The sequence below is a fragment of the Esox lucius genome, chromosome 23 (genome assembly GCF_011004845.1).
Source record: "Esox lucius isolate fEsoLuc1 chromosome 23, fEsoLuc1.pri, whole genome shotgun sequence".
Lineage (NCBI taxonomy): Eukaryota > Metazoa > Chordata > Actinopteri > Esociformes > Esocidae > Esox > Esox lucius.
In genome coordinates, this window is record NC_047591.1 from 12,586,445 (window position 1) to 12,610,479 (window position 24,035).

Consider the following 24,035-nt stretch of genomic DNA (forward strand, 5'->3'; position numbering starts at 1 on the left):
GAATTTCTCCACTGGTATGCTAGACTATGGTTCGGCTGGAGCTTCGCTAGGCTGCGGAAAGGAAGCAAGTTAGCGGGGGAGGGAGAAGTAGAGGGAAAGAGGACATTTGGTTTCCAGGAGAAGGTGCTTTGCCTACATACTGTTGCTTTATAAGGGAGTGAATTGGGCTTTCACAAAACGAAACAAGGATCCTGTTTTTGAGCACCACTGTAGAAGCCATATCTCTTATTGCATTAGCAGTGAACTCAAAGCCAGTGTGTTGCACATGATCCATTACATGATAATAGATTTTTTTTCTTCTGACAGCTACTCAAATGTTGCATCACTTTCCACTCCGCTCAGAAATTAGATTACCAAGTTTGTTTTCAGTAAAGCCAATGACCAAATGCTTAGCAGAACACGTGAGGTTATAACAGCGTTAGGTGAAATCATAGTGAAAGTAGACACAAACATTTTAATAAAGTTACACTTATGGTTTGGTGTTGATATTGTGACATAGATAATGTTATCATTTGGTTTCTGTAATGTCATGTTTTCAAAGAGCTCAAAGTGCTTGGTTCTTTGATCCCACCCAAAGCCCTGATCACAATCACAGGGAGAATGACTCAGGCCTCTCTGCGGTTATGGTTTTGAACAGCTGCTCAGTCACCACACTGTTCTCCACTTATGGGATCCAGTGTTTTGGTTTATTATAGTTGTAGGTTGGTAATCCGTTCTGATGTGACCCCTGACCTGGTTCATGTCCCTCAACAAAAGTCTCCAAAAGCAGCACTGTCTGTGCCACGCCCCCTCATAACAATAGCACTGATGAGGAATCCTGAAATAGAACCGACACCCCAAGTCCAGAAATGATTCTGGTCAAGTCACGTTCTTGGGAAACATCCGGGATCCTAGCCACAGCTACTGCTGGTTGAAACGATCAGTTGGAGACCCTGTCCTTGAATTGAGCAGAAAACACCAGACCACCCACGGTGTGTGGTGTTCCTGCCTGGTGCCTGCTGGGCCCAATCCTGCTGGCATCCTGACTTGGTGGAAACACCCGCGCCATAGTTAGCTGTCAGATGGCCCTGTCAGGGGAACTGAGGGAGGGAAGGGTCCTCCAGTGTCCTTACCTTGATGTCTGAATGTAACGGAGTGCTTTGCGCGATGGCCTGGGAGATAAGAAAACAAACGTGAGAGAGCTCGCCTATTTTGTGCCACCAGGAAAATCGGTTAGTCTGGTGCACTGAAGATACTTTTATTGTGAAAGCACAAAGGAACAAAGATGGATTGTGATCATATGGAATTGGCTAATGTCTGGTTGTATTATGCAATATCTTTTTCATGTCTTATGCAATGAACAGCAATATGAAAATATGAAGTGACCTTTATACATGGATGAGACATTTTGTAGAAGTGTTGTCAGTGGTTTATTTCACAGAAATCTCTAAAGGGTGGCCATCCTGACTTTGTCTCTTATAGTAGAGTAGAGCTTTGTTCCATATGTCGCCATTCAATAAGGTGTGTCACTGTAGCTGCCGAACCTTCTAACATTAGATAATGTATTGTAAGACCCTAGAGACTGACACCTTGCTGGGAGGTCTAGCAACAGAGAAGAACAGCGTTTCTATCCTTTGACCATAATGGGTCATGAACAGCGCTAGTGTGACCAAAAAACGCAGAAAGTCAGAAAATGGAGAGAAGCCTTCTCCCCCGTTCTTCAGATTAGCTTTTGATCTTGTCCCTGCGAAGTCTGCATCATGTATTGCCCCCTGGGGCTATCTGAGCAACCCCAGTGTGATTTAAATCAAGTCCTTTCTCTATTTATTTATGTTTTGTTTTTTTCCAAAGACCCGACAAGGCTGAGCTCTTCTCGTCTTTTCGGCTTGGTTGCTACGGCAACGGCCCATGCTCTCCGGGTGTGGATGGAGGGGTGGGGGGGGGGCATCATGGGTTCATTTTTGGTCTTACTTTGTGAGCGGCTTTGTCCATCTCCACCTGCTAGCTGAAGCTCTTGAATTCCTACATATTATTTTAGGATTAGGCTGGCACATATGATGGACACTATTGTTTCTGCTCTAATCTTTTCCATATTTGTCCCTCCTGCTCATCCTGGGTTTATTAAGTTCATCTATAGATAGTACCCTGTAATCAGCCTCATTTGTGTGTGCTAAACTGAACAGAATGTGAGGTACAAAGGGCAGCGCTTTACTTGCCTCGCTTGGTGTTCAGAGAAAGTCGCGACAGGCGTCGAGTCACTTCTGTTAGCCTACGTTTTTAACACAGCTGGTGTAGAAGCAACATCAAAGCATCTCATCCAGTAGACCAGGTTGGTTCTGTCATCTGAAACCTATAAACTTTTTACCGGCCCCCCCCCAAAACTTCCAAACGTCTTCTCCATTCATCCACAATTGAAGGTCCGGTTTGATAGACTTTTTTTCTGATTGAGGCTCTGATATGATTTTGTGCAGTCACATGTGGGCAGCTAGCTAGCTAGCAGGGCTATGGCTTGGAGGCATTTGCACTGCGTTTTGTTGTGGTTTACAGTGTTAGTCGTGTGTTTATAAGGATCAGGTTTCATTGGGGTCCTCCGGCTCTGTCCTGTCTACCTCCCACCGGTGGTGATGTTTTGTGAAGTGACAGTCAGAGCCTCAGTCACTTCCTGGCACAGGGCTAATGACGTTTCACTGACGTTCATCTGATGTTCCAACCAGGGCAATCGAGAATTGCGTGTACAAACCCAGTAAACACAGACGTCTTGGTTTAGCAGTGCTCTTGAGTGTTTGAGGTACTGGATAGACCAGTCCTGTGCTGTAATGGGCTCTGTCCAGTGAAATTAGACGCCTAGTTTTTTTTATCAATTTGCAGCACTGAGATGTTGTCCTGGCTACTGAAACATTAAGGACATTTCCACATTGGTTTTGGGTGTTTGGTCATACCACAAAAACACAACCTGGATTTGTAGCAATGGAGCAACATCTGTCACACTTCCTCTTATTCATTGAGATGTGCTTATTGACAGTACATTTTGTAGCAATGCAAAGATGATTAATTTTGCAGCTGTAAAGAATAACACACACCTGGACTTCAAATTAATTGAAAATACTCAAAATATATATTGCTCTTAAGTCACTAATGAAGAAAAAGGTCAACATGGTTTTACCCGGGACGAACAGTTGTTTTCCGAGGGAGAGGCATGTACTACGCATGTTTATTTTACTGAAGCTTGACCGTCAGTGTGTACTTCCCAGAACAACTGTTTTCATCTCTAAGAGCAAGGCGTTCCCAGAAAGCCACCTAGCCCTCTGCATCCCTTATTCCGTTCTTCGCTGGCTAGCCTTAGAGGATGCTGTTCTAGGCTGCAGAAGGTCCTGGCCCAGTGCAGTGATATCCGTCTGTGATATCACCCTCACCCCTTCTCTGCCCTGTTTTTGTGAGGCTGCCGGCCAGTCCTGCAGTCACGACACTGCTAAGAGCTGATGAAAGTCATATTCGGCTATATAGGGTCTCTGTCTGAGCCGTGGAGTGGACGTGCTAGACTTTTTGTGTACAGGCCACGGCTTTGGAGTTCATGGCTGGGCCGTGTTTTTTTTTCTTCTCCCCTTTATCTGCCCTAGAAATATACTGGAAGAAATGGAGAACTAGCTTCTGTATTTATCGCACTATAACAGAGCAATGTTGTCGACAGAATCCATGTGGTTGAGAAACATTTTACTTTAAATGGTGAGCAATAAGTCATATTATTGTCTTTCATTGAAACTTTACTGGGATGCTATATTAATATTTTTGTAAGGTTTAAGGCCTTATTGCCCTTTTTTGAAGTTGTCATATGATTTTGTTACTCCCTTTGTGCTGTGCTTTGAAGCCGGCTTACCGGTGTGACGACAAGGCCTGCTCTTCAGCTTGAACACTTGCCGGACTGGTTTGAATGGCAACGCTACTATTGCGCTGTACCTGTCAGGGGTCAGTAAAAATGTTTAAACGCATTCCTGGTGCAGCTTTCATTACATTCCTCAGTGGGTCCTAAATTGGTAAAGGAATGTGCCGCTTCCATTACTCTTTTCTTAAACTGTGGTAATTTCACTTCTCTGTCAGTGTGTTTTTTTTTTTTAGGCTGCTGACAGTTGCCAGTGTGTGGTTGTGGTAGAGAGGGACAGTCAGGTATGCAGTTTATTTCTTCACAATCCTTAAGCTCTGCCAAAGGGTCCTCTTTTTCCATCCCTAGCCCCTGTCATGTCCCTCAGGCTGCTACACTGCTTGTCTCTGTCAGAGCCATGTATTTCCTCTGAGCTACTGTCCTGCAAAGTCTATCTCCAACCCAAATCTAGCACACTCTATTCTGATGATTAGCTGTATGTAAAGCTAAATCAGGTATTCACAACTGGATTTGGTTTGGACCTACCTGGTAGCTCTCCGAGCACAGGGTAGGGCTGCCCTGATTTAGACAATTGGACCATTGAGCTTTCTGCATTATGATGAATATGATACTACAACATTTTATGGCAGCCATGTTAGGTCCATGGTCTTATGGCAGATCTCGTCACTCCTAGTCAAAAGATGTTTTGTAGAATGAAATCTAGATTCAAGACACTGCACTGTGATACAGGCTGTGTAACTCCTCTATTAGCCAACAAGGAAGTTGTGAGAAATTCCCAGCACAATAGGCATTGGCTTAATCGGCTTATTCTTCCAACCAATCGCCTCAAACAAAACCTTCCCTAAAGTCCCTTGGACACTAGCACCAATGGCTGCGTTGTAATGTTGTGGAGGGATAGCTGAACATTCAGCGCAATTGAGCTCTCTAAGATATTCCACTGACTGGGCAAAACAGGGCCGTAACATCTTCATGAACTCGTTTTTCTTCAAATGTATTTTGGTATGAAGGCTTGGTGTCAAACAAGCTATGCTTTTTTAGTAGAGCTCTTGTCAGGTTTGGGGTGCTGTCCATGTTTGCCACATTGCAGAGTGGGGTGAGAAATCATGTAGGAGGGGCATACATGCAAAAAATACTATGGTAGATAGCTAGCTTATGGAAGGCACTTTGCATTTGTTTAGCTGGTTAGTTTCTGTTTTGTAAGTAAGTCCTGTGAAAAAGTGAATGTTTTAATTAATTTTTACAAATTTGGACACATGGATATCTGAGCTTAATTCCAGAAAATAATTAAATAGTTCCTTGGGAGGATCCAGCCTTTCAAAAAAGATTAGAATTTTGGTCAGGTTTGGTCATAACCATGTGGGTGTGTGGTAACATCATGCCTAGATCAAAAGGCTTGTCTGAAGCTGTCAGGAAATTGTATTGATGCCTATGATTCTGAAAGTGGTTACCAAGCAATTTCCAAACATTTTGAACTACATACATTTCAGTGTTTGAAAGATAATCTAGAGATTGGAGAAGTTCTAGACCATTGGCAATCTACATAGGATAGGCTATCCTGCCAAGAGCTCACCGGAAGTTGTTCACAATAGTCTCCAAGAACCGCCGGGTATCGATAATGGCCTCTCTTGCCACAATAAATGTTGTAGTACATGAGTCAACTGTCCGTTGACTGCACAAACTTGTCCTACATGAGAGTTGAGGAAGGATAATCCCTGCTTTTAAAAAAAATATCAAGACTTGACTGACATTTGCCAGCAAACACCTAGGTAACGACTAAAACTACTGGAACAATGTGCTCTGGTCAGATGAGTCAAAAGTGGAGTGGTTTGGTTGCAATGCCAGAGGCCATGTTTAGCAGAACTTTGCCTTTGAACAGAATTATACCATCCCTAAAGCATTGTGGCAGTGGCATTATAGTCTGGGTCTGTTTTGGTGCCTCAGGGCTTGGCCATTATTTGGCTTGGCCAAGATAATTCCTTAATGTAATAGGGAATTCTTGGAGGCCGAAACTGAACCTAACATACATAAAAGCAAGGCTAGAACAGAATGGCTCAAAAATAGAAATTGGGCGAGTTTGGAATCTCAGGGTCAAAACCAAGATCTCAGTCCTTTCAATGCTGTGGTGATACTTGAAGCTCCTAGGAAATTGCATTTCTGTAGATTTGTGGCAAATATTAGCAAAGTATTTTTCCCATGTCATTTGTTAAATTAGGTTAAGTTTATTGGTTATTCGTGATGATTACATAGCCATATGTCTGAATATGTAAAAAGGTCGTATGTACTTTTTCACTTGACTGTATTTAGTGGCTGGTTCACAATAGACTGCACAAAATGTATAACTCCTGTTTATTTTCTAAAATGAATTTTCTAAAATGAATCGTAGACTTTACTCAGTGGAAGTGACCATATAATTAGATAGGAATTACTAGGGCAAGCTTCAAATGGTTGCTGTGCCAGGCTAATACGGGCAGCATCTGGTTTTCCCAGATGTGGAATTTAAAAGTTCCTAGTGATCACGCATAGGCCTATGCAAATGGTCTACGCAATGTCCAGGTCGATTAAGTTGGACGCTAGCCCTGTATGATCGCACTCTAGAGACTCTCTTAGCCGGCGTGGTGCCCACAAGCTCATGCGCTCCTCCGTGCATAGGAAGCAATTCATACTTTTGAGCAAACCGTGCCAGTGCTTGGCAATATATCTGTAGGAGGATGTTGCTGTTGATCTTACGGTGCCCTTTTGAGAATTTTTGCGATCACAATAAGGAAGGACTGACCCTAATTGAACATTTAATTCAGTTGAAATTTTACGTAACACAAGACAATGATGTCCATTTTAAGAAATGAATGCTTGACGAAAGCAGTGGTGAAGCATGACAGACTTGCGGGTGTATTGGTGACCGTCGCATGTAGTAACATATAGAGGTGGCCCTGTTTCATTTGCTAAATGCTTGCTGTTTGGTTACTGATACCTGGTGTAAATTATTTTAAGGTTTTTAAATCAGGGTTTTCACTCATTAGACCAGAACTGTGTATTTGGTATTATTGTGTGTTACTGTATCGGTTATTTGTCACCAGCAGACCCTGACTGCTTGAGCCACCTAACTTTGCTTATCTTTCACCCACTCCTCCCATTCTACAACAAAATACACTTGAATATGTTACTGCAAGTGTGTTAAAAACGTAAGTCTCCTTAAGGTTTGGGAACGTAACTCCTGAACAAACAACTGTAAACTTGCAGGCATTAAGAACAACAAGATCATCAGGTAGCTATGTTATCCAGAGTAGAAATCTAATGAGTGAACAGATGTGACATTTTTAGTACATTTTTAATTTCGGTGCCAATGTGGCTGGTTTTGGCATTTATTGGGAACTTGCCCACATCCATTTGATCTTAGACAGATGCATTTCATTGACACCCAAGCAATGCTAACTATGGGTAACAGTTGTAAGTTCAGCATATTTACTTCAAGTTCAAGGTGCCCACAACCCTGGTGTTGCATATCATATCCTACAAACAGTTGAAAAACGACTTTGGTAGCACACTGTGAATTTTCTTTTTTGATGGTTGACAAATGGACTAAGCTAAATGGGGATTGTCTAAATGACGATATTCAACTGCTGATGCTATGCTACACTGTAGCTATGGTGAATGAGTTCATGGAACTCAGAAATTTTATGGAAATTAGTTATTTATATATTGACCTCCAGCAAAATGATTCATCATATAGGCTCGTTCGTCTATGTTTCACACTGGGCTTATATGGCTGTATAGAGTTTAGTTTTTGTCTCTTCTGTCCATTATACTCCTCCGGATCTCTAGAGGTTTTTTCATGTACTTTTTTCCACTATAACCTGTCTGTACTGTTTTTAAGACCAGTGTATTGCATCAATTGGTAAACCCTTTGAGGTTATTCTGGTATAGTCTGTTTATGGCACTCCTGGATATTTTATTTATTTTATTTTTTTTATCTGTAGAAAATGTTTCTGACTGTTGAAACTTATTTTTTGTTGATTATTGTGTTCTATTCGGTCATCCACTTTTGTGGTCTACCAGGTTGTTTGCTATTGCTGATCTCACCGGTCTGCTCTTGCTTCTTAGCAATGTGCTGCGTTTTGGCTATGCCTGATAAATTTGTGATTTTTCAACATTGTGACGGCCTGCTTTACTGGAATTGAATACTTGGTTGCAGCAACTGACTCCAAATTCTACACCTAATATCACCTGTCAACCTTTATTTAGCTTTTACATGAAGTAGTGATTCGGTGAGACTCAACTGACCTAGAAACAGCTGATCAGCTAATTGTGTAATTACCTTGGATCTGCTAATATTTTGGGACTGGGTATAAAACGGTCTTTAATTCCTACATATTTCAGGGTTTATGGATGTTAAAACCCACAAAACTGACAGTCTGCCCTTCAACTTCCTACTCATTGTTTTACTTCAAATCCGGTGGGTGGCGTATTGAGCCAAAACGACAAATCACCAGCCTATATTAATGAGAGGTAGTGCTTGGCAGTCTCTTCTTCACCTGATAAGAACCATTTCTAAATGTTATGCAACCAAATATTGCAAAGTCAGACTTCACTGACTACATTGTGTTAAAATAAGTAAATCGTGAAGGATTCAACAAATCTGCTTATTCTTTTTGACCGAGCGTCTGTGGAGTCCTCTCCCTCAAAGTCTATGCCTCTGAGCTATGAATCTTTGCAACCATCTAGAATTAAAACCGTATTAAACCATTTTAAAGTTGTCCCATCTCTAAATGCATGGTTCTGTGTGATGTGGGTAGCAACCCTGGCACCTGTCAGTTAAACACAATTACAGCAATTAAGACATGACAATTGTTAGGCTCCACTGCCCAGTGGACTGGCCCTGTAGACCGGATAATCCAGACAAGACTCTGTAGTAGGAAAGCACCAGCTTGCAGTATGTTTCCTAATGGGCATGGTAGAAATCAGAGAGACAAGGCTGAAAGCCGGCAAGAAGGGAAATGGTGGACAGTTGTACACAATTAAACAAGCCTGAATCGATACTATCATAGTTTCCTATTACATCATCGTCATCTGCAGGTGTGTTGCGGAATTGTGGGACTCTGTGGTCTTGGTGATTTGGTTTTAGTATTTAGCATGCGCTGTAATCGCGGGTGACTGCAACAGGGACAGGCCTAGAATCGTCTTGTCACTCAGCTGGTGTGTGTTCAGGAGCAGCTGTGGGACTGACGGACACACACACACAGTCCCAGATAAGAGCAGCGAGGCCCATGAAGGCTCCTCTCCAGCCCTGGCCATGTACGGCGCAGTAAACAGCCCAAATTTGGACAAGGATTCCAGCCAGATAGTCGTGTGCCCCAAACGTGAGGCCGGTGTGTGCATGTTTCCTTCACCGCTTTGGATGTCATAGCAACCTGCAGGGTGAGTGGGAGACTTGTTACAGGCATCCTTTTGAAGGAAGTGAGCAGCCTGACAGTCTTAGTTGTCATGAGAATAAGATTATGGAAACTCTAAAATTTGAACTTGTGGGGGTTGGTTGTAAGTTTCAGAACTGTGCACATAGGTGTTTTGAAGTATCAGTGCTTAGTCCTTATTTTTCCTTTCTCAGGTTTGTGCTCCTTGCCTCAAGTCCTGGCATGCTTATTGGAAGACTAGGCAGTCTCCTTTTGAATTTTGGACTTACCGGTTCCTTGTATGCGAAAGATTAGCTTATTCCTGAGGACTATATACTGATTTGACAGTATAATGGCAAGTATGTTTTGGGTAGCTCTAGACTTTTCTGTCCCAACCCATTTTACCTGATTTGAAATATTGGTCATGTTGTCGAGCTGCACTTAAATCCATAGATTCTGCCATTTGAATGGACCGGTCTGAAAACTCAAAGCATTTGTGATCTGTCATAAGAAGCGCAGCGCTTGCCGAGATGGCCCCTGGTCATCTGCTTGTTCTGCCACCACTGACCAGGTCTACAATACAACCTCATGACTCTTTCCTAACACCCTGAAAAATGAGGCTCTTGAGTAAATATGTTTTCTTGTAATCGTTTTATTTTCATAGGATAGTCACACCATGCAGTATTCTAGTGGAATTTGTCTGTTTTCAAGTAAATCTTTTTTTAAAGTTTCTATTTTGTTTGCTTTTCCCCAGGCATGCATAGATGACAATGTGGACATGGTGACATTCCTGGTGGAACATGGGGCTGCCATCAACCAGCCTGACAATGAGGGCTGGATCCCCCTCCATGCCGCCGCCTCCTGTGGGTACATGGACATAGCAGAGTAAGTACCGCCAAAGATGGTGAATGAATGAAGATGAACGACTCCAGCCCTTTGCGGTTGTACAAACGCTCCAGGAGTGGGCATTCCCTCTCTCACGTGAACATGCTTTCCCACATGAGCTCATTGTTCCTCTGTAATGTTTGACATGCTGATGTTAGCGGGAGCAGCTGGCCCTGTTCTATCACCCCTCCCAGCTCGCCCCACCTGGACAGCTCCAGCCAGTGAATGTCTCCGTCTGGGGCAAGCCCTCCGCAGGCTGTCTGGTCTAGGCCAAGGGTTCCCAACCTAGGGGGCATGCCCCCAAAGGGGGGTGTCTGGGATTTCTGGGGGTTGCCCTGGGCATTAACTGATTTTATTTAAACCAGTCATTTAACTGTACTGTATATTGAGATTGCCTTTTATATAGTTCAAAGTGGTTGTCATGACTATTTTATTAATTTATTATTTTAATGTTGCTCGCTTTTAATTCCAATTTCAAGGAAACATGACTAATTTGCTTCTACCTTGTAGAGGTTAGCTGAATTACTGCAGCACCAGTTTCCATCCAGGCCTACTTTCCACCACTGGCAGTGCACTTGCTATATTTTCTTTCACTTTTGGTTCAACAAAAAGCTGATGAAAACAGATTGGGAACCCCTAGTCTAGGCCATGTTAAATAAACACATTACCTATATACACTGCTAAACAAATTAAGGGATCACTTCAATCACACATCAGGTCTCGATGAAGGAAATATATTTAAGATCAGAATCTTTACTGTACATTGTTTAATTTGTTGAGAGCAAAATTATGTAACAACGGTCAATGGAAACCAACATCACCAATCGATTCAGGGCTGGTTTCAAACTCACACTGAAAATCAAAGTAAATAATTGAAATTACAGGCTGTTCCAACTGAATTTCATCATGGCAACTCATAATGTGACTCAGTATGTATGGCCCCCATGTGCCTGTATGTACTCCCGACAACGCTCCTGATGAGACAGAGGATGGTGTCCTGGGGGATCTGCTCCCTGACCTGGATCAGGGCATCAGTGAGCTCCTGGACAGTCTGTGGCGCCACTTGGCGGTGTCAGATTCACCGATACATAACGTCCCGGACGTTCTCAATTGGATTCCGTTCTGGGGAACGTGAGGGCCAGTCAATGGCATCAATGCCTTCGTCATCCAGGAACTGCCTACGCGCTCTGACCCCATGAGGCCGGGCATTGTCCTGCACCAGAAGGAACCCAATGCACCAGTCTGAGGATTTCATCCCGGTACCTAACTGCAGTCAGGGTACCGTTGGTAGGCAGATGGAGGTCAGTGTGACCCTCCAAGGATATGCCTCCCTGCGCCTGTTAACTTCATTTGCACTGAAACTTGGTGACATTGATTCACAATCGCTCATGCTTCCTAACTGGACAGACTGGAGTTGAATTGACTTGATGTTGTACCGTGGTTACGTGTTGGGCAGTGTGTTTAGTTACATGCGTGTCCGTGTCGTTCTCGTTACTTTTAGATTTTGTCTCTTCATGTGCTTCTCACGCTCAGTCACATGCATGCTCTTGGGGTTAATGAGAAGTTCTTTACTGTAATAGATGGGAACATCACCTTTTTAACAGACCCTTTTTTATGTCTTCACTGAAGAAATAGGGGACCAGAGCAGACCCCATTAAAACTTCTGTCAGTACTGCTATTATGGAACTTGTTCTGCTTGCAATGTTTTTGTTGCATGCTTTTATACTTTGGCTAGGCTGTTTTTATGAGTAAGGATATTAAATATAACAAATTGACTATTCCCTTTAATTAGAAATAAGGTAAGACTCTTGATTTCTACATGTCACCATGCTTGTATTACCATAGTTCCGAATTAAGTTTCTACCTTAGCTATCCAATACATTTGGCTTCTCATTAGCTGGTTCTTCAAGAGCGCTAGTGATTGTGCATGAGATTGAGACTTATTTTTTCTATAATCTGCTAAGAAGCTGATCATTATTAGAGAACATGCATTTTGTAACGTTGTGGTTATTTCTAAACACATGGGTCTTTTCATAGAAAGCCAAGTGCCAAATATGCATTGTTAATCTATTTGCTATATTTAGCCTAGGTACTTTTTCTGCAAGCCCTGAGTTTAGGTTTTTGCTTACTTAAATTAACTGTTCAAAAAAGTGTATTGAACATTGTTTTACATGGTTTTAGTTAGATACAAAGGTTAAAGGTATCGTTTAAATTTTTTTTTTATTTGCGGTGCTGCTGCTGGGCCAGATGTCCTGACTGTCCAACTTAGGAGGTGGATGTAGAGAAATTGGTTGGTCTCTAGGGTCTCAAACCTAACTCTACCCCCCACCCCCATGAGAGAGGCCACCAGTTACCCTACTCAGCCATTAGTGACCTCTGACCCCTTCCATGCTAGCTGCTTGATTGATTGCCCTCCTTTCCACTTTATGGAATCAGGGTAACTCAATTCTCTATTGGTGCTTTCACCTTGAGCAAACACTTTTCTGTATGCAGGCTCATGGGCCAGTCAAGTCAGTTTGGACAAGTGTTTCTTTTGCTTCTCCACATGTTACGAATCCACCCTTTGAGGTTTACGGCCAGTTGAACAGGTGTAATTGGTAATTGCAACCTATTTTTTTTTATTTGCTGAACCGTTACCACGATCCTCTCTTTACGTGGTTTTGTTTTAAATTAATCTGGAATAAACTTTTAAATAGACATTACTCACGACCAATGTTTCAGACTGTTCCCTGTTCTTTTGATATGAGTACTGCATTAATGTGCAGTTTTGTGATGAGAATGCACCTTTTTATTTCCATGTTCAACTATGCTTGTAGACCCTGCACAAGCATAGTCTTACTGTTATTTTTCTTGCTGTACAAATCTATGCAATGTAACTTGCCTAGTCATACTTGACCACATTTGCGCACTAACAATAACCAATCTGACCAATACAAAGTTTCCTCATTCAGCGAAAGCCAATATTTATGTATTTGGACTACTTAAGTATTTTGTAATATATTTTAGTGGCTTGAACTGCAGTTTGATCTATTGTAACAGATACCTTAGAGAGAGGTCTTCATGTTTGGGGTTGGATCACATTTGTAGATGAATATACAGCATGCTTTGCAGGTGTTTATCTTTCTATATTTATCCCGAGCTACTTAAGGGAATTAAATCGTCTACAAATGATTCATAGAACGTGAAACATTTTGTTTAGTTACAGAAATTGGTTATAAAAATATTGCCGGGAATGTCTTTCTGACCTTAACTTTAGTTCCCTGTACTGTAGGCCTACAACATCACTTTTAATCCTATACTCTTTCCCCCATCAATGACCAAATAAACACTTGTTCTGTGTGGTAAAAGTAAGCAGTAAGGCAAGAGGGGCTGTGGTATAGGCTCAATATATCTAGGGAAAGAACTGTTCTTAGGCATGACACATCGGAGTGCCTGCTTATCAATGGGAACACAAAGGTTTGGGATGTTATGTGGTCTCTTATAAGCCAGGTGGTTTGATTTCTGATTGGTTGCTAGCTTTTATAGATCTAAGGGATGAGGGGTGTGGTATATGGCCATTATACCACAGCTAGGAGCTGTTCTTCGCCTGACACTTTGTAGATTGCCTGGACACAGCTCTTTTCTGGTAGAGCATTTTCTTGCAGGAGTTACATGCTGTGTACTATATATTTAATAGACCACTGATTTATCAATGAAAACCGGTGTAGATGTTGCATGTGGAACTTAATAATTTAAGGATCTTCCCAGGGCTCCTGATTGACCAAAGATTTTTTCTCAAATCAAGTTCAAATTAGTGTTTTAAAATGTAGGCACCTTCCCTGTGTTAAAGACACATGTGCTCTGTTGGCATCTTTGTGGGTAATGCATATACTGCAGACCAGATACTTCTTACTGAACGAGTCCGTCGTTCAAGGGCTTGCCATGATTCCATTCTTAACATAAACATGGCAACCTACATCCCAATAAGCTAGTAGCTTAATTCTAGATGTAAAGGAACAGTCTGAACAAAATTATATCAAATTACTCAGTGCAAATAAACTAACATGCTAAATGATATTTTACTATAATATGCTCTTCCTGTCAAAAGTTGGTCACCTACTTATTCATATGAATTATTATTTTTTTTTTACACATTGTAGTATAATTGTAAAGACATCAAAACTATTAAATTATACCTATGGGATCGTTGTAAAAAAGTTGGATTAAATCAAAATAAAATTATATTTTACATTACATTGTTGTAAATAGCCACACTTTGCCTTGACATCTTTGCACGCTCTTTGCATTCTCTTCACTAGCTTCATGAGGTAGTCACCTGGTATACTTTTCCAACCCTGTTGGAGTTCCCACATACGCTGAGCAGTTGTTGGCTGCTTTTCCTTCACTCTTTGTTACAACTCATCCCAAGCCTTCTCAAATGGGTTGTTCGGGGCGGTTATGGTGGCCAGGTCATCTGATAGTCCCGTTAAGCACAAACTAGATGGGATGGCATATCGCTGCAGGATGCTGTGGTAAACATGCTGACTTCTGAACAAATCCCTGGCAGTGTCACCAGGAAAGCGCCATCACACCATGCTTCATGTGTGGAGATCATATTTTCGCCCACTCTGTAATTCACCTTGACACAGAGGGTGGAACCATATATCTTAGGGCAGATTTCCACCAGTCTAATATCAATTTCTTGTTTCTTGAATCAAGCAAGTCTCTTACCTGTGTCTTTCTATAGTGGCTTCTTTGCCGCAATTTCGACCATAAAGGCCTGATTCACGCAGTCTCCCCTGAACAGTTGATGTTGAGATTGAGTCTGTTACTTGAACTCGGTGAAGTATTTCCTTGGGCTGCAAAGTGAGGTGCAGTTAACTGCTGATTTCTGAGGCTGGTCTCTGTTATGAACCTATCCTCAACAGTAGATGTAACTCTGGGTTTCTGTTTTTTTTGGGTTCCTTATGAGAGCCAATTTTATCACAGCGCTTAATGTTTTATGTGACTGCACTTGAAGGAACCTGACCTAAATGTCTAAGTAACGATGGACTGTCATTTCCCTTTGCTTATTTGAGCTGTTCTTGTAATAATATGAACTACTACTGTACAGAAACCATGACGATCTTCTGTATACCAACCCTACCTTATCACAACACAACTGACTGGCGTAAACGCATTAAGGACAAATTCCAGGTGACTTCCTCATCAAGCTTGTTGCCAGAAAGTGTGCAGAGCTGTCATCAAGGGAAAATGTGACCACTTCGAAGAATCTATATTATGAAATGTTTTGATCTGTTTGCAGCTTGATTCCTTGTGTTATTTCATAGTTTTGATGTTTTCACCATTATTCTTCATAGTGGTTAATAGTAACAACGAAATGCCCTTGTGTAGGTGTCCAAACCTTTGATTGGTTCTGTGTCTTTTTAGGGGGACTGTGATGGTCATTCAAATGTTATTCTTTGAATAGGGGTTGTTATCAAAATAGAGAAATCAGGGTCACTTCAAGGACCAGCCATTTGTCTAGCTGCTTTCCAGGCTTTTCTTTCCCTGTCCTTTTGAGGTAAGAAAGCTGTTTATAGAGAACAGAACCTAGGTGGTTGAGGAGGGGGATTATCAGTGAGTGGACATTTTAAACAGGCTAACGGCTGAAGGAGCTCACTTGCACTCATTGTTCTGCATCTTGGGAGTGTGACCTGTTTTACTTCTCTTGTATTACAGGAGGAAGTGTTTTTATCCCAGAGTTTTAGTGCTGCTGCCCACTTTGAGTTGAAGTAGCTTGCTGCACTAGAAGGTTATGTGGTCTGTATTCTAGTTGGGCCTTTTATGGTTCATCAAATACATTTTTGGGGTAATTCCGAAAGTCTTGTAGGCATTTATTGAGAATGAAATCCTTTGGACTTCTGATACCCTTCGGACCTCACAGTTTTCATTAAACATGATTAGCTGATGCTAGGGGTGGCCGATAGCGTGTCGTTAGCTTATCTGACCAATAAGGGAACCCCTTTAGCAGTTAAGCCTAATTGGTGCCAGGGCCACTGCACTTGTCCAATTTGGAGGGGTTGGCTCTAATGCCCAAGTCAAAAAATAACCAAGCACTGATATATTGATAGATCAAAACAGACACCCAAATGCGTACAAAATGACCATATAACCTTTGGTGCATAGGGCTGGGCGGTATGATGTGGAAATAAACATGCTTCACTTCCTCATTTCTATGTACGTTGTCGCAAAACTTTGCTGTAAAACTTTATTTCCCCCAACCCACACAGTTAACCTATTGATAATCAAAAAAATATCTGAAACACTTCATTTGGCGTGTTGCCCAAAACTAATAATTTGAATTGGCTTAATGTGCTACTGAATCAATCTCTAAAAGCACATTTAGGCAGTTTAGCTGTAGGAGAGTTGTTTTTGGGGCCAGCACGTGTCTGCAGCATGGTGACCGAGCTGCAGTGGGAAATGTACCTGTTCAGAGGTGGAATATGTCCCGTGAGGTCACTGCTGTTGGAGGTCAAACATTGTCATGTCCCCCCTCAGCTGAGCTGAAGGAAGCCACAGGCAGAGAACATGTTTACACCTCATTGTGTTTTCGTTTTTTTTTTCAATTTGTAAAATCAAAGAAACAACACTAATGTAATAATGAAGTAGTAAAACTTGTTTTTTCTTCATATCACAAGATTCTCCATTACTCATCTGACTTTCCAGTCACTTTTGAAAATGCCATTTGAAATTCTAATTATCAATAATTCTACTCAAATCAAGTTCTCTATATAGACCGTGTTAGTAGGACTCAGTGACTCGTGTTAACCCTCGCAAGGCTCCTAGCCAGGACGCCGTCACTATTCACACAGTTCAACTAGTTTACATACTAATTCTATATATTTAACCCTGTCCTCTCCCAGTTGTTTGGAGAAATGATTAAAAATGTCCCCGTTCTTCCAGTACCCAAACGTATCAAGGTGGCCGAGCTAAATGGATACTTGATGTAACTCCTGACCGTAGCTGGAGAATATATCTCAGGCTCTGAAGTGTACAGAAATCTTCTCTGCTAAAGTACATGGCCTCCAAATGCATGGGACAGACTTTCATACAGGATGAATGTAATTTCACATACTGCCATTAGAACTGGGTTTTGAGTTTTTCAGAGCCAAAAAGTGAGCCAATTTTTATCGCCATTAAACACAAATTTGTGCTTAATGGTGGCAGAGCAAGCAAATGACTGATAAGTGCTTGATTACTGCGTCCCTAAAATAACGTGTGTTTGTGCAGGTATCTGATTGGCCAGGGGGCCAACGTGGGGGTTGTGAACAGCGAAGGGGAGACGCCACTTGACATTGCAGAGGAGGAAGCCATGGAGGAGCTCCTGCAGAATGAGATCAACCGACAAGGTACAAGGCTGAAGCACTTACTCTCTCTGGTAGACATTGTCTTTCACACATCGGTGGGGCATCTACATCCATCTGTAATTGGAAGTATCTAAGATGTTTTCCCTATTTTTCCTAACTTTTTCAAATAAATAATGATTTGAATTGATGCCGAGTGCTGCTATTTTGCTGTCAACACTGTGTTTGCTACAGGCCGACCAGTTAGGCACACTCTTTCGATTGTGTGTGTGTGTTGGATCATGGTAAATGCATCAAGGCTGCTACAGCCTGTAGTCATGAGGCAGCAGATCTTGGCATGCCTCCAATAGTCTGCTCTCTGCTTGGTACAATAGCCCCCCCCCCCCACCGCCTCCATGTAATTTGTGTACCATGTCATACATCATTTAGATAATCAAGTGAAATATGGAGTCATGGCCGCTGAGGCACTTTGCCTGCGCAGAAGGTTACCTAATGGAGAGAAACGTGATCCACTTAAACTCTTTCTCCAAACGATGATTCTAAACTGGATGGAAGGGGTTTTTCTATTTTTGGCCCCGGGCTTTCTTGGGACGATGAAATGCTCTGGGTTGGTGGGTGGGGGCGGCTCTGTTCAGACATGTGGCGATGAGCCGTGGGGCTTTGGTTTTCTCCTCCTCCTCACTGTTACTGCAGATGCCCCTCTCCTCAAGCCCGCCAAGGGCCGTCGGCGACCTGAACACGGTCCATGTGGCCGGCTGTCCCGCTGTGTCGAGTTAGGTAGCAGCTTGGCGTTTTAGACGTGGCGTCTGCACACCTGTCGCGCCCCCTCGTCTGCTCCGGTCTCTCCTCCACTGGAGTGTGGACGCGCTGTGGAGCCCGATGGGTCCCGGTAACACGAGCCGGGCGTGTATATGCGGAGGGAGCTGTGACAGGACCCGGGCTGAGGTGCTCCGGTCCTGTTGTGTCCTGAGGGCTTAATAAGCGGCGTGCATTCAGCTGTCTGCGGTTTGTTAGCATGCTACATTCCTTTGTGGCGTTATGTAACCGCTGCGGAGGCGGTTTATCCCACACCCACGGGAACCCGCTCGTCTTGCAGCTGTCAGCCGTCCTCTGCCTGGCTTGACGGATGGCCTGGGCTTGGGAGCAAAGTGTTGGTGCAAGGTGCACGAGCATTAACTGTCCTGTCAGATGGAGCCGCATACAGGTCATTAATTACTGCTTGTTGCTCTTGGCTGTAACACTGTGGTTAGAGCAGCTTCCCTTCTTTTAGAGGTAGAATTATGTAAGCATTGTGTAACGCCCTCGGTGTTTGTATTGTGCTGTTTTCCCCTCATGGTCTTCTCTCTGAAGAGAGATGTGGTCATGTGGCCAGGATGGGAAATGAACCACTACCATTCCCCATAGGCCGGGCGCCATGTCCACGGTCATATCCTCGCTGCCTACCAGGCAACATCTCAGTGATGGTCTTGTTCCCCTACCCAAAAAGCCTCTGGCAGCCCTTTAATGTCCCCGTCATTTATAGAAATGAAACATCCTTTGTCAAGGAAATTGTTTTTGCTATCGTAATCTAAATATGCCCTATTAAAAATGTGGTCTGGAGAATGCAGACATGCTAATCCAGACGTGGAATTCAGCAGTATCCAAATATTTATTTAACGTGGTAGGTAATCGTGGTATCAGGAAAGTAGATTAAGATCCTGAAATATGAATAAACAAATGCATGAGTCACTTTTTTTTGTTTCAGCAAGTTTCACCTCAGCTGAGATTAAGCTAGTTTGTTGTATTGTTGTTGACTTCTTTATTAAACATCCCGGTGAAGGGTGTTAGGCTGTACTTTCCATGATTTGTGCCACTGCTGATTGTTTTGGTAATTGTCCCTTTGGCTTTACCTGGCCATAGGTCGGCTTAGTCTTCAGAGGGAGAGAGCCGTGGTTGGGGTTTAAACAGACTGTTGGGGTCCTCTCCATCTCTGAAACTTGCTGCAATGTACTCTTAAAAAATCTGTGTTGAATGAGTGTCAGCTCCTCCACAGCTCCTGGTACATGGTGATCCTTAGGTTCTGCCCGACTCCCCGCCTTTTTTCTTATAACCACTATTGGCTACTGTTTACGGGGGACATTGGTTCTAACTGGGTTTCATCCACGCTGTAGTTAGCCATGCTCTTTATTGTAGCAGATACAATGACAAGCATTTGTGCCGACCCATTACAGCATAGCTTGAAAACTGCAGTTCCCCAGCTATGCTGCTGCATTTCCTTCCCTGCCCGCATCTGTGTGGTTGTGCCATTTGTCCCGCGTGCCCCCCCCCCCCCCGTTTCCCTCACACAGGCCTGTACGCAGAGCAGCCCAGCAGAATAAAGGACTCACTGAGATCCATTATGACAGAGTATTGAACTGTAATGACATCACATGGGCTGGTCTAAAGGGCAAAGCTTTACTGAACACTGCAGCCATGGTAGAGTAATCTGCCCTCAACGTTGACCCCCGGCCCTGCCTTAGCCCAGTGATTCCCACCTCCCGTGTTTGGAGAACATCTGTTTAATTGGACCATTCATTTCTGCTGTGAGTCCTGGCTCAGAATGTAATTGATGATTGATGCATTTGTCATTTAAACAGATCTGGAATGGGCTGCGGTGTTCATGTGGATGTGTAGCGGACAAGATGGGAGTTCTGCTAAGGCCTAGATGCCAGATCGATTCACCGAGCTCTTACTCTACAGTGACTGAGTGGTGATGAGATGCAGCCAACAATTTATTTTTATTGGGCAGCTAGCAGTCCATTTTGGACTCTTCTCAGCATTCATAGCAACAGGGAGAGGACGACTCCTCTAGCTGACAGATCTGCATCCATCATCCTCTCTGTCCTCCGAGACGTTTAACCCCTTCTGATTAAACGGATGTCCCACAACCTATAGGGTCAGCTGTGTCGTTGGCTTCCACCCAGAGCACCTCTGCTCATTGTGTTTATAGTTCAGAACCGTCAACTCTCGGCGGAATAGTACGACGCACTCACCAGGCGCTTCACATTTCAGCCCGTCTTGCGTTCCAGCCTAGTATCAGCTAGACAATACGTGGCCTGTATCTGCTCTATACCTTAGTCCCACTGTTTTCAGTCCCTGATACAATTGACTAAACATTGAAAAGGGCAGTTTGTCAAGAGGTCAGCTGCTCCACTACACCCTTCTGTGCAAGCTATAAAGAGGTGTGCCGTTGTTTGGTATTGGGTTTTGCGAATGTTGTTGCCACTGACTTTGCTCAACTGCGAGTGGATTATTGACTTAAACTTCATGCCTACATTGTTTGTCTCCAAAGAATGATTAATGGTCATAGTTCGTTTACAGTACTATGTATGTATCTTTGGCCTGGGCTTTTTGAATGTTTGTTTTGTATTTTTATGATTTGTCCGATTTGCGTGTAAAGGGCTTCAGATTATGCCACTTTTTTGCCGGTTTGGCTTTTTCGCGATCCTCTGCGACTTGTGTAAAATGTGGTTCAGAAATGGTACTCATTGGGTGTGAGTCTATAAGGCATTCACTTAAATACCTTGTCAAAAAATCTGTAGGTTGTCTGGAGGCCCATGGTGTCATAATCTACCTTGTTTCCCCAGCCAAATTTTTACTCTGTTAGCTTCAACAAAATTCCATAATTGAAACTGTTCCTCCGCTATAGCAAAAGCTTAATTGCAAGCTTAAACTTCTAACTAACTTTGGGGTTAAGCTTAAAGAACCTGTCAATGTTAACTTCCCCACAATAATTTATACTCTTTATTTTATTGTAATTTTGAATGACTGATACTATGTTTCTGTCATTTTGGTGTCCTCCGCTCTGCATTTTTAAAATGATACGTGGATGTGGTGTTCTACTATTCTAAACCCTACCAGAGAAAACGGGCCACCTGACTCCTGTATGTAGCTAGTCTGGTACTGCTTGCTGACTTTATAAACCGCACCCCTTAAGGTGGCGTCGCTATTACTGTGAAGCTCTTAAACTTCACGTTTTCAAGGAAGTTTCCACTTTCAATATAGCTATTGCTCTCGTGGTGAAACGGTTTCAATTCACAAGTTGTGTGGTTGCTGTTTCAGATAATGGTAGGCTAGGGCCGAAGCAAACAATGGCTGATTGTGATTTATGCCAGCGTGAGCCTTCAGGCACAACCCGATGTTTAAAAACTTTCAATATGATTTTGTCAACACACTGTCCCTTTTATGGCCACCTATGAGCATGTGCTTTTCTGTTTGTGTATTTAGTGAGTTTGACTGTTGTGTTTCAGGTCTTTAAGTTACTTGTGTAACATTACTTGTTTCAGGTTTGAGGCAGCATTATTCCCCCCCCCCCCCCCCGGCACACTTCCTGCCTCATACCGTTCCTTGTCGCCTCCTGTAGCTAACCTTAAGCGTTATAAGAACGTTAAGTAGCTGTTAATCCGTTGAAGCCCGACTAATGGTTGTCACCCTTGGTGCTCCGCCCGCGCCAGGCGTGGACATCGAGGCGGCCAGGAAGGAGGAGGAGCGGATCATGCTGAGGGACGCCCGGCAGTGGCTCAACAGCGGGACCATCAACGACGTCCGACACGCCAAGTCCGGGGGGACCGCGCTCCACGTCGCCGCCGCCAAGGGATACGCAGAGGTTTTAAAGTGAGTCCCGACTGCTTACTTAACGTTCACCTGGACTAGTATACACGCTTCCACGCGGTGGCCCGTTTGTTATATACCTGTCATCTATATTAACGCTCATTATCAAATAGGCCCATGCCCATTGTGTTATTTGTTTTTAGGTTGCTGCTGCTCCTAAATGTGTGTTACTTCATGGGTGTATCTGTGGTGGTTATGAGCCCGTCTCCAGCTCTGGCTTGTCAGTACTGACTGCTTAGGGAAGGACTGTCCGCAGCCTTTCCATCTGCTTCTGGGAATGCTGCCAAATAGTGTCCCACGCACTCCATTGCCATAGATGGCACTGTAATCTCACGTTGAGTACCTGATACTCTAAGGTCAAAATGTATGGCGTTCTGAAATATTCATTTGATGGAGATTGAGTATAATATGGTTCTAATGCTAGCGCGGTAATGAAAGCCATAAACCAGTTCCCAGACGTTTCCTTTCCAAATTCACAGAAGGTCCGGGGGAATTGACTCTCACACTTCTCTCCCATTAGCCAGTAAGTGGTGAGGAATTTGAGGCGCTATAGACATCGTCTTAATGGGCTTAGTCCACCTACCAGTCATCTCCCACCTTCCTCCTGGTGTTCTGTGCTGCCGAGCCTGAGTCACTACATTGTAATGTTGTTATGGGACGGCTGGTCTTACAGTGCATCTAAAAGATACTGATCTCACTTGGTGCCCAACAAGGCCTTTGTTTCTTCATGCATGGGGTGGTTGTTATGGTAGGTATGTTGCTAACTAATTGGAGGAACATTGCATTTTAGTGTTCTGTGCTGTAACTCGTTAGCGTCTCTTAGATATTATGAACTGACTGGTTACAAAAGCCTGTCCCCTGGCAATGATTGTAAGGATTAGGTTGCAGCACAAAATCCAAGAAAACCAGATTTGCTAGATCCCATAAACACTATTTTGTCGTGTCCCCCCCCCGTCCTCCAGGCTTTTAATCCAAGCAGGGTATGATGTAAATATTAAAGACTTTGATGGCTGGACCCCGCTCCACGCTGCTTCACATTGGGGCAAAGAGGAGGCCTGCAGGATACTGGTAGAGAACCTATGTGACATGGACCTAATCAATAAAGTGGTGAGTTGTATTTCTACTACGTCTCCATCCTCATCCAAGTTTCACATGAATCTGGAGTATCAACTGTGGTCTTCGTTAGAGGGTGAGGTTTTCCCAAAACGCCTAGTTCTGTAAATGGTGTCTCTCTCCTCAGGGTCAGACAGCTTTTGATGTAGCAGATGAAGATGTCCTTGGCTACTTAGAGGAATTACAGAAAAAACAGAATCTGGTAAGCCATTGTGTGGCTAATGCTTACATAAGGGCTTTCCTTTGAGCCCGGATGAACTGCATAACCTGTTATTATAGCTTTTGAAAGTGAAACAGAGTCACTGCTATATGCCTTGTACTTGTAAGCATTACGGAAGGCTTTCATGAGTTAGGTACCAACTGCCAATCACCATTATGATGGATTTTTTTCTGCCTTTACAGCTTAATAGTGAAAAGAAGGATGTTAAGAAGTCTCCATTGATAGAAACGACAACAGCTGGCGACAACAATCAAAATCAAAAATTAATCAAGAGGTACATTTCATGGAGAGATGTGCTGACATTTGAGTCTCTGTGTTTAAAACTGTCAAAATGGATTCTGTCTTTTTGTGTTCATCTTTCTACCACAAGTATCTTTGAAATGTCCTACTTTAATACTAATAGCTATGTTGTTAGATTATATAGTGCCAATCCCTGTTTATTTCAGCAAAGAGACCCTGATCCTGGAAGCAGAGAAACCTGCTCCGCGCATTGAGACCCTGGAACCAGAGAAGGTGGATGAAGAAGAGGAAGGCAAAAAGGACCAGGAGTCCAGCTGCTCTAGTGAGGAGGAAGAGGAGGAAGACTCAGAGTCTGAAACTGAAGCTGGTAACGTAACTTTAAT

The 24,035-nt window shown here is 43.1% G+C and overlaps 1 protein-coding gene across 10 annotated transcripts in view; it reads left to right on the forward strand.

The window, feature by feature from the left end:
• The window catches only part of ppp1r12a (protein phosphatase 1, regulatory subunit 12A), a 58,194-nt gene that overhangs the window by 16,399 nt on the left and 17,760 nt on the right, over positions 1-24,035 (forward strand). For all 10 annotated transcript variants that reach the window (XM_010887194.5, XM_010887191.5, XM_010887192.5 and 7 more), the window contains exons 2-8: positions 9,995-10,125; positions 17,377-17,495; positions 21,923-22,082; positions 23,042-23,186; positions 23,320-23,394; positions 23,595-23,686; positions 23,859-24,019. In XM_010887194.5, the coding sequence (XP_010885496.1) occupies positions 9,995-10,125; positions 17,377-17,495; positions 21,923-22,082; positions 23,042-23,186; positions 23,320-23,394; positions 23,595-23,686; positions 23,859-24,019 (883 nt within the window). The remainder of the gene's footprint in view (positions 1-9,994; positions 10,126-17,376; positions 17,496-21,922; positions 22,083-23,041; positions 23,187-23,319; positions 23,395-23,594; positions 23,687-23,858; positions 24,020-24,035) is intronic.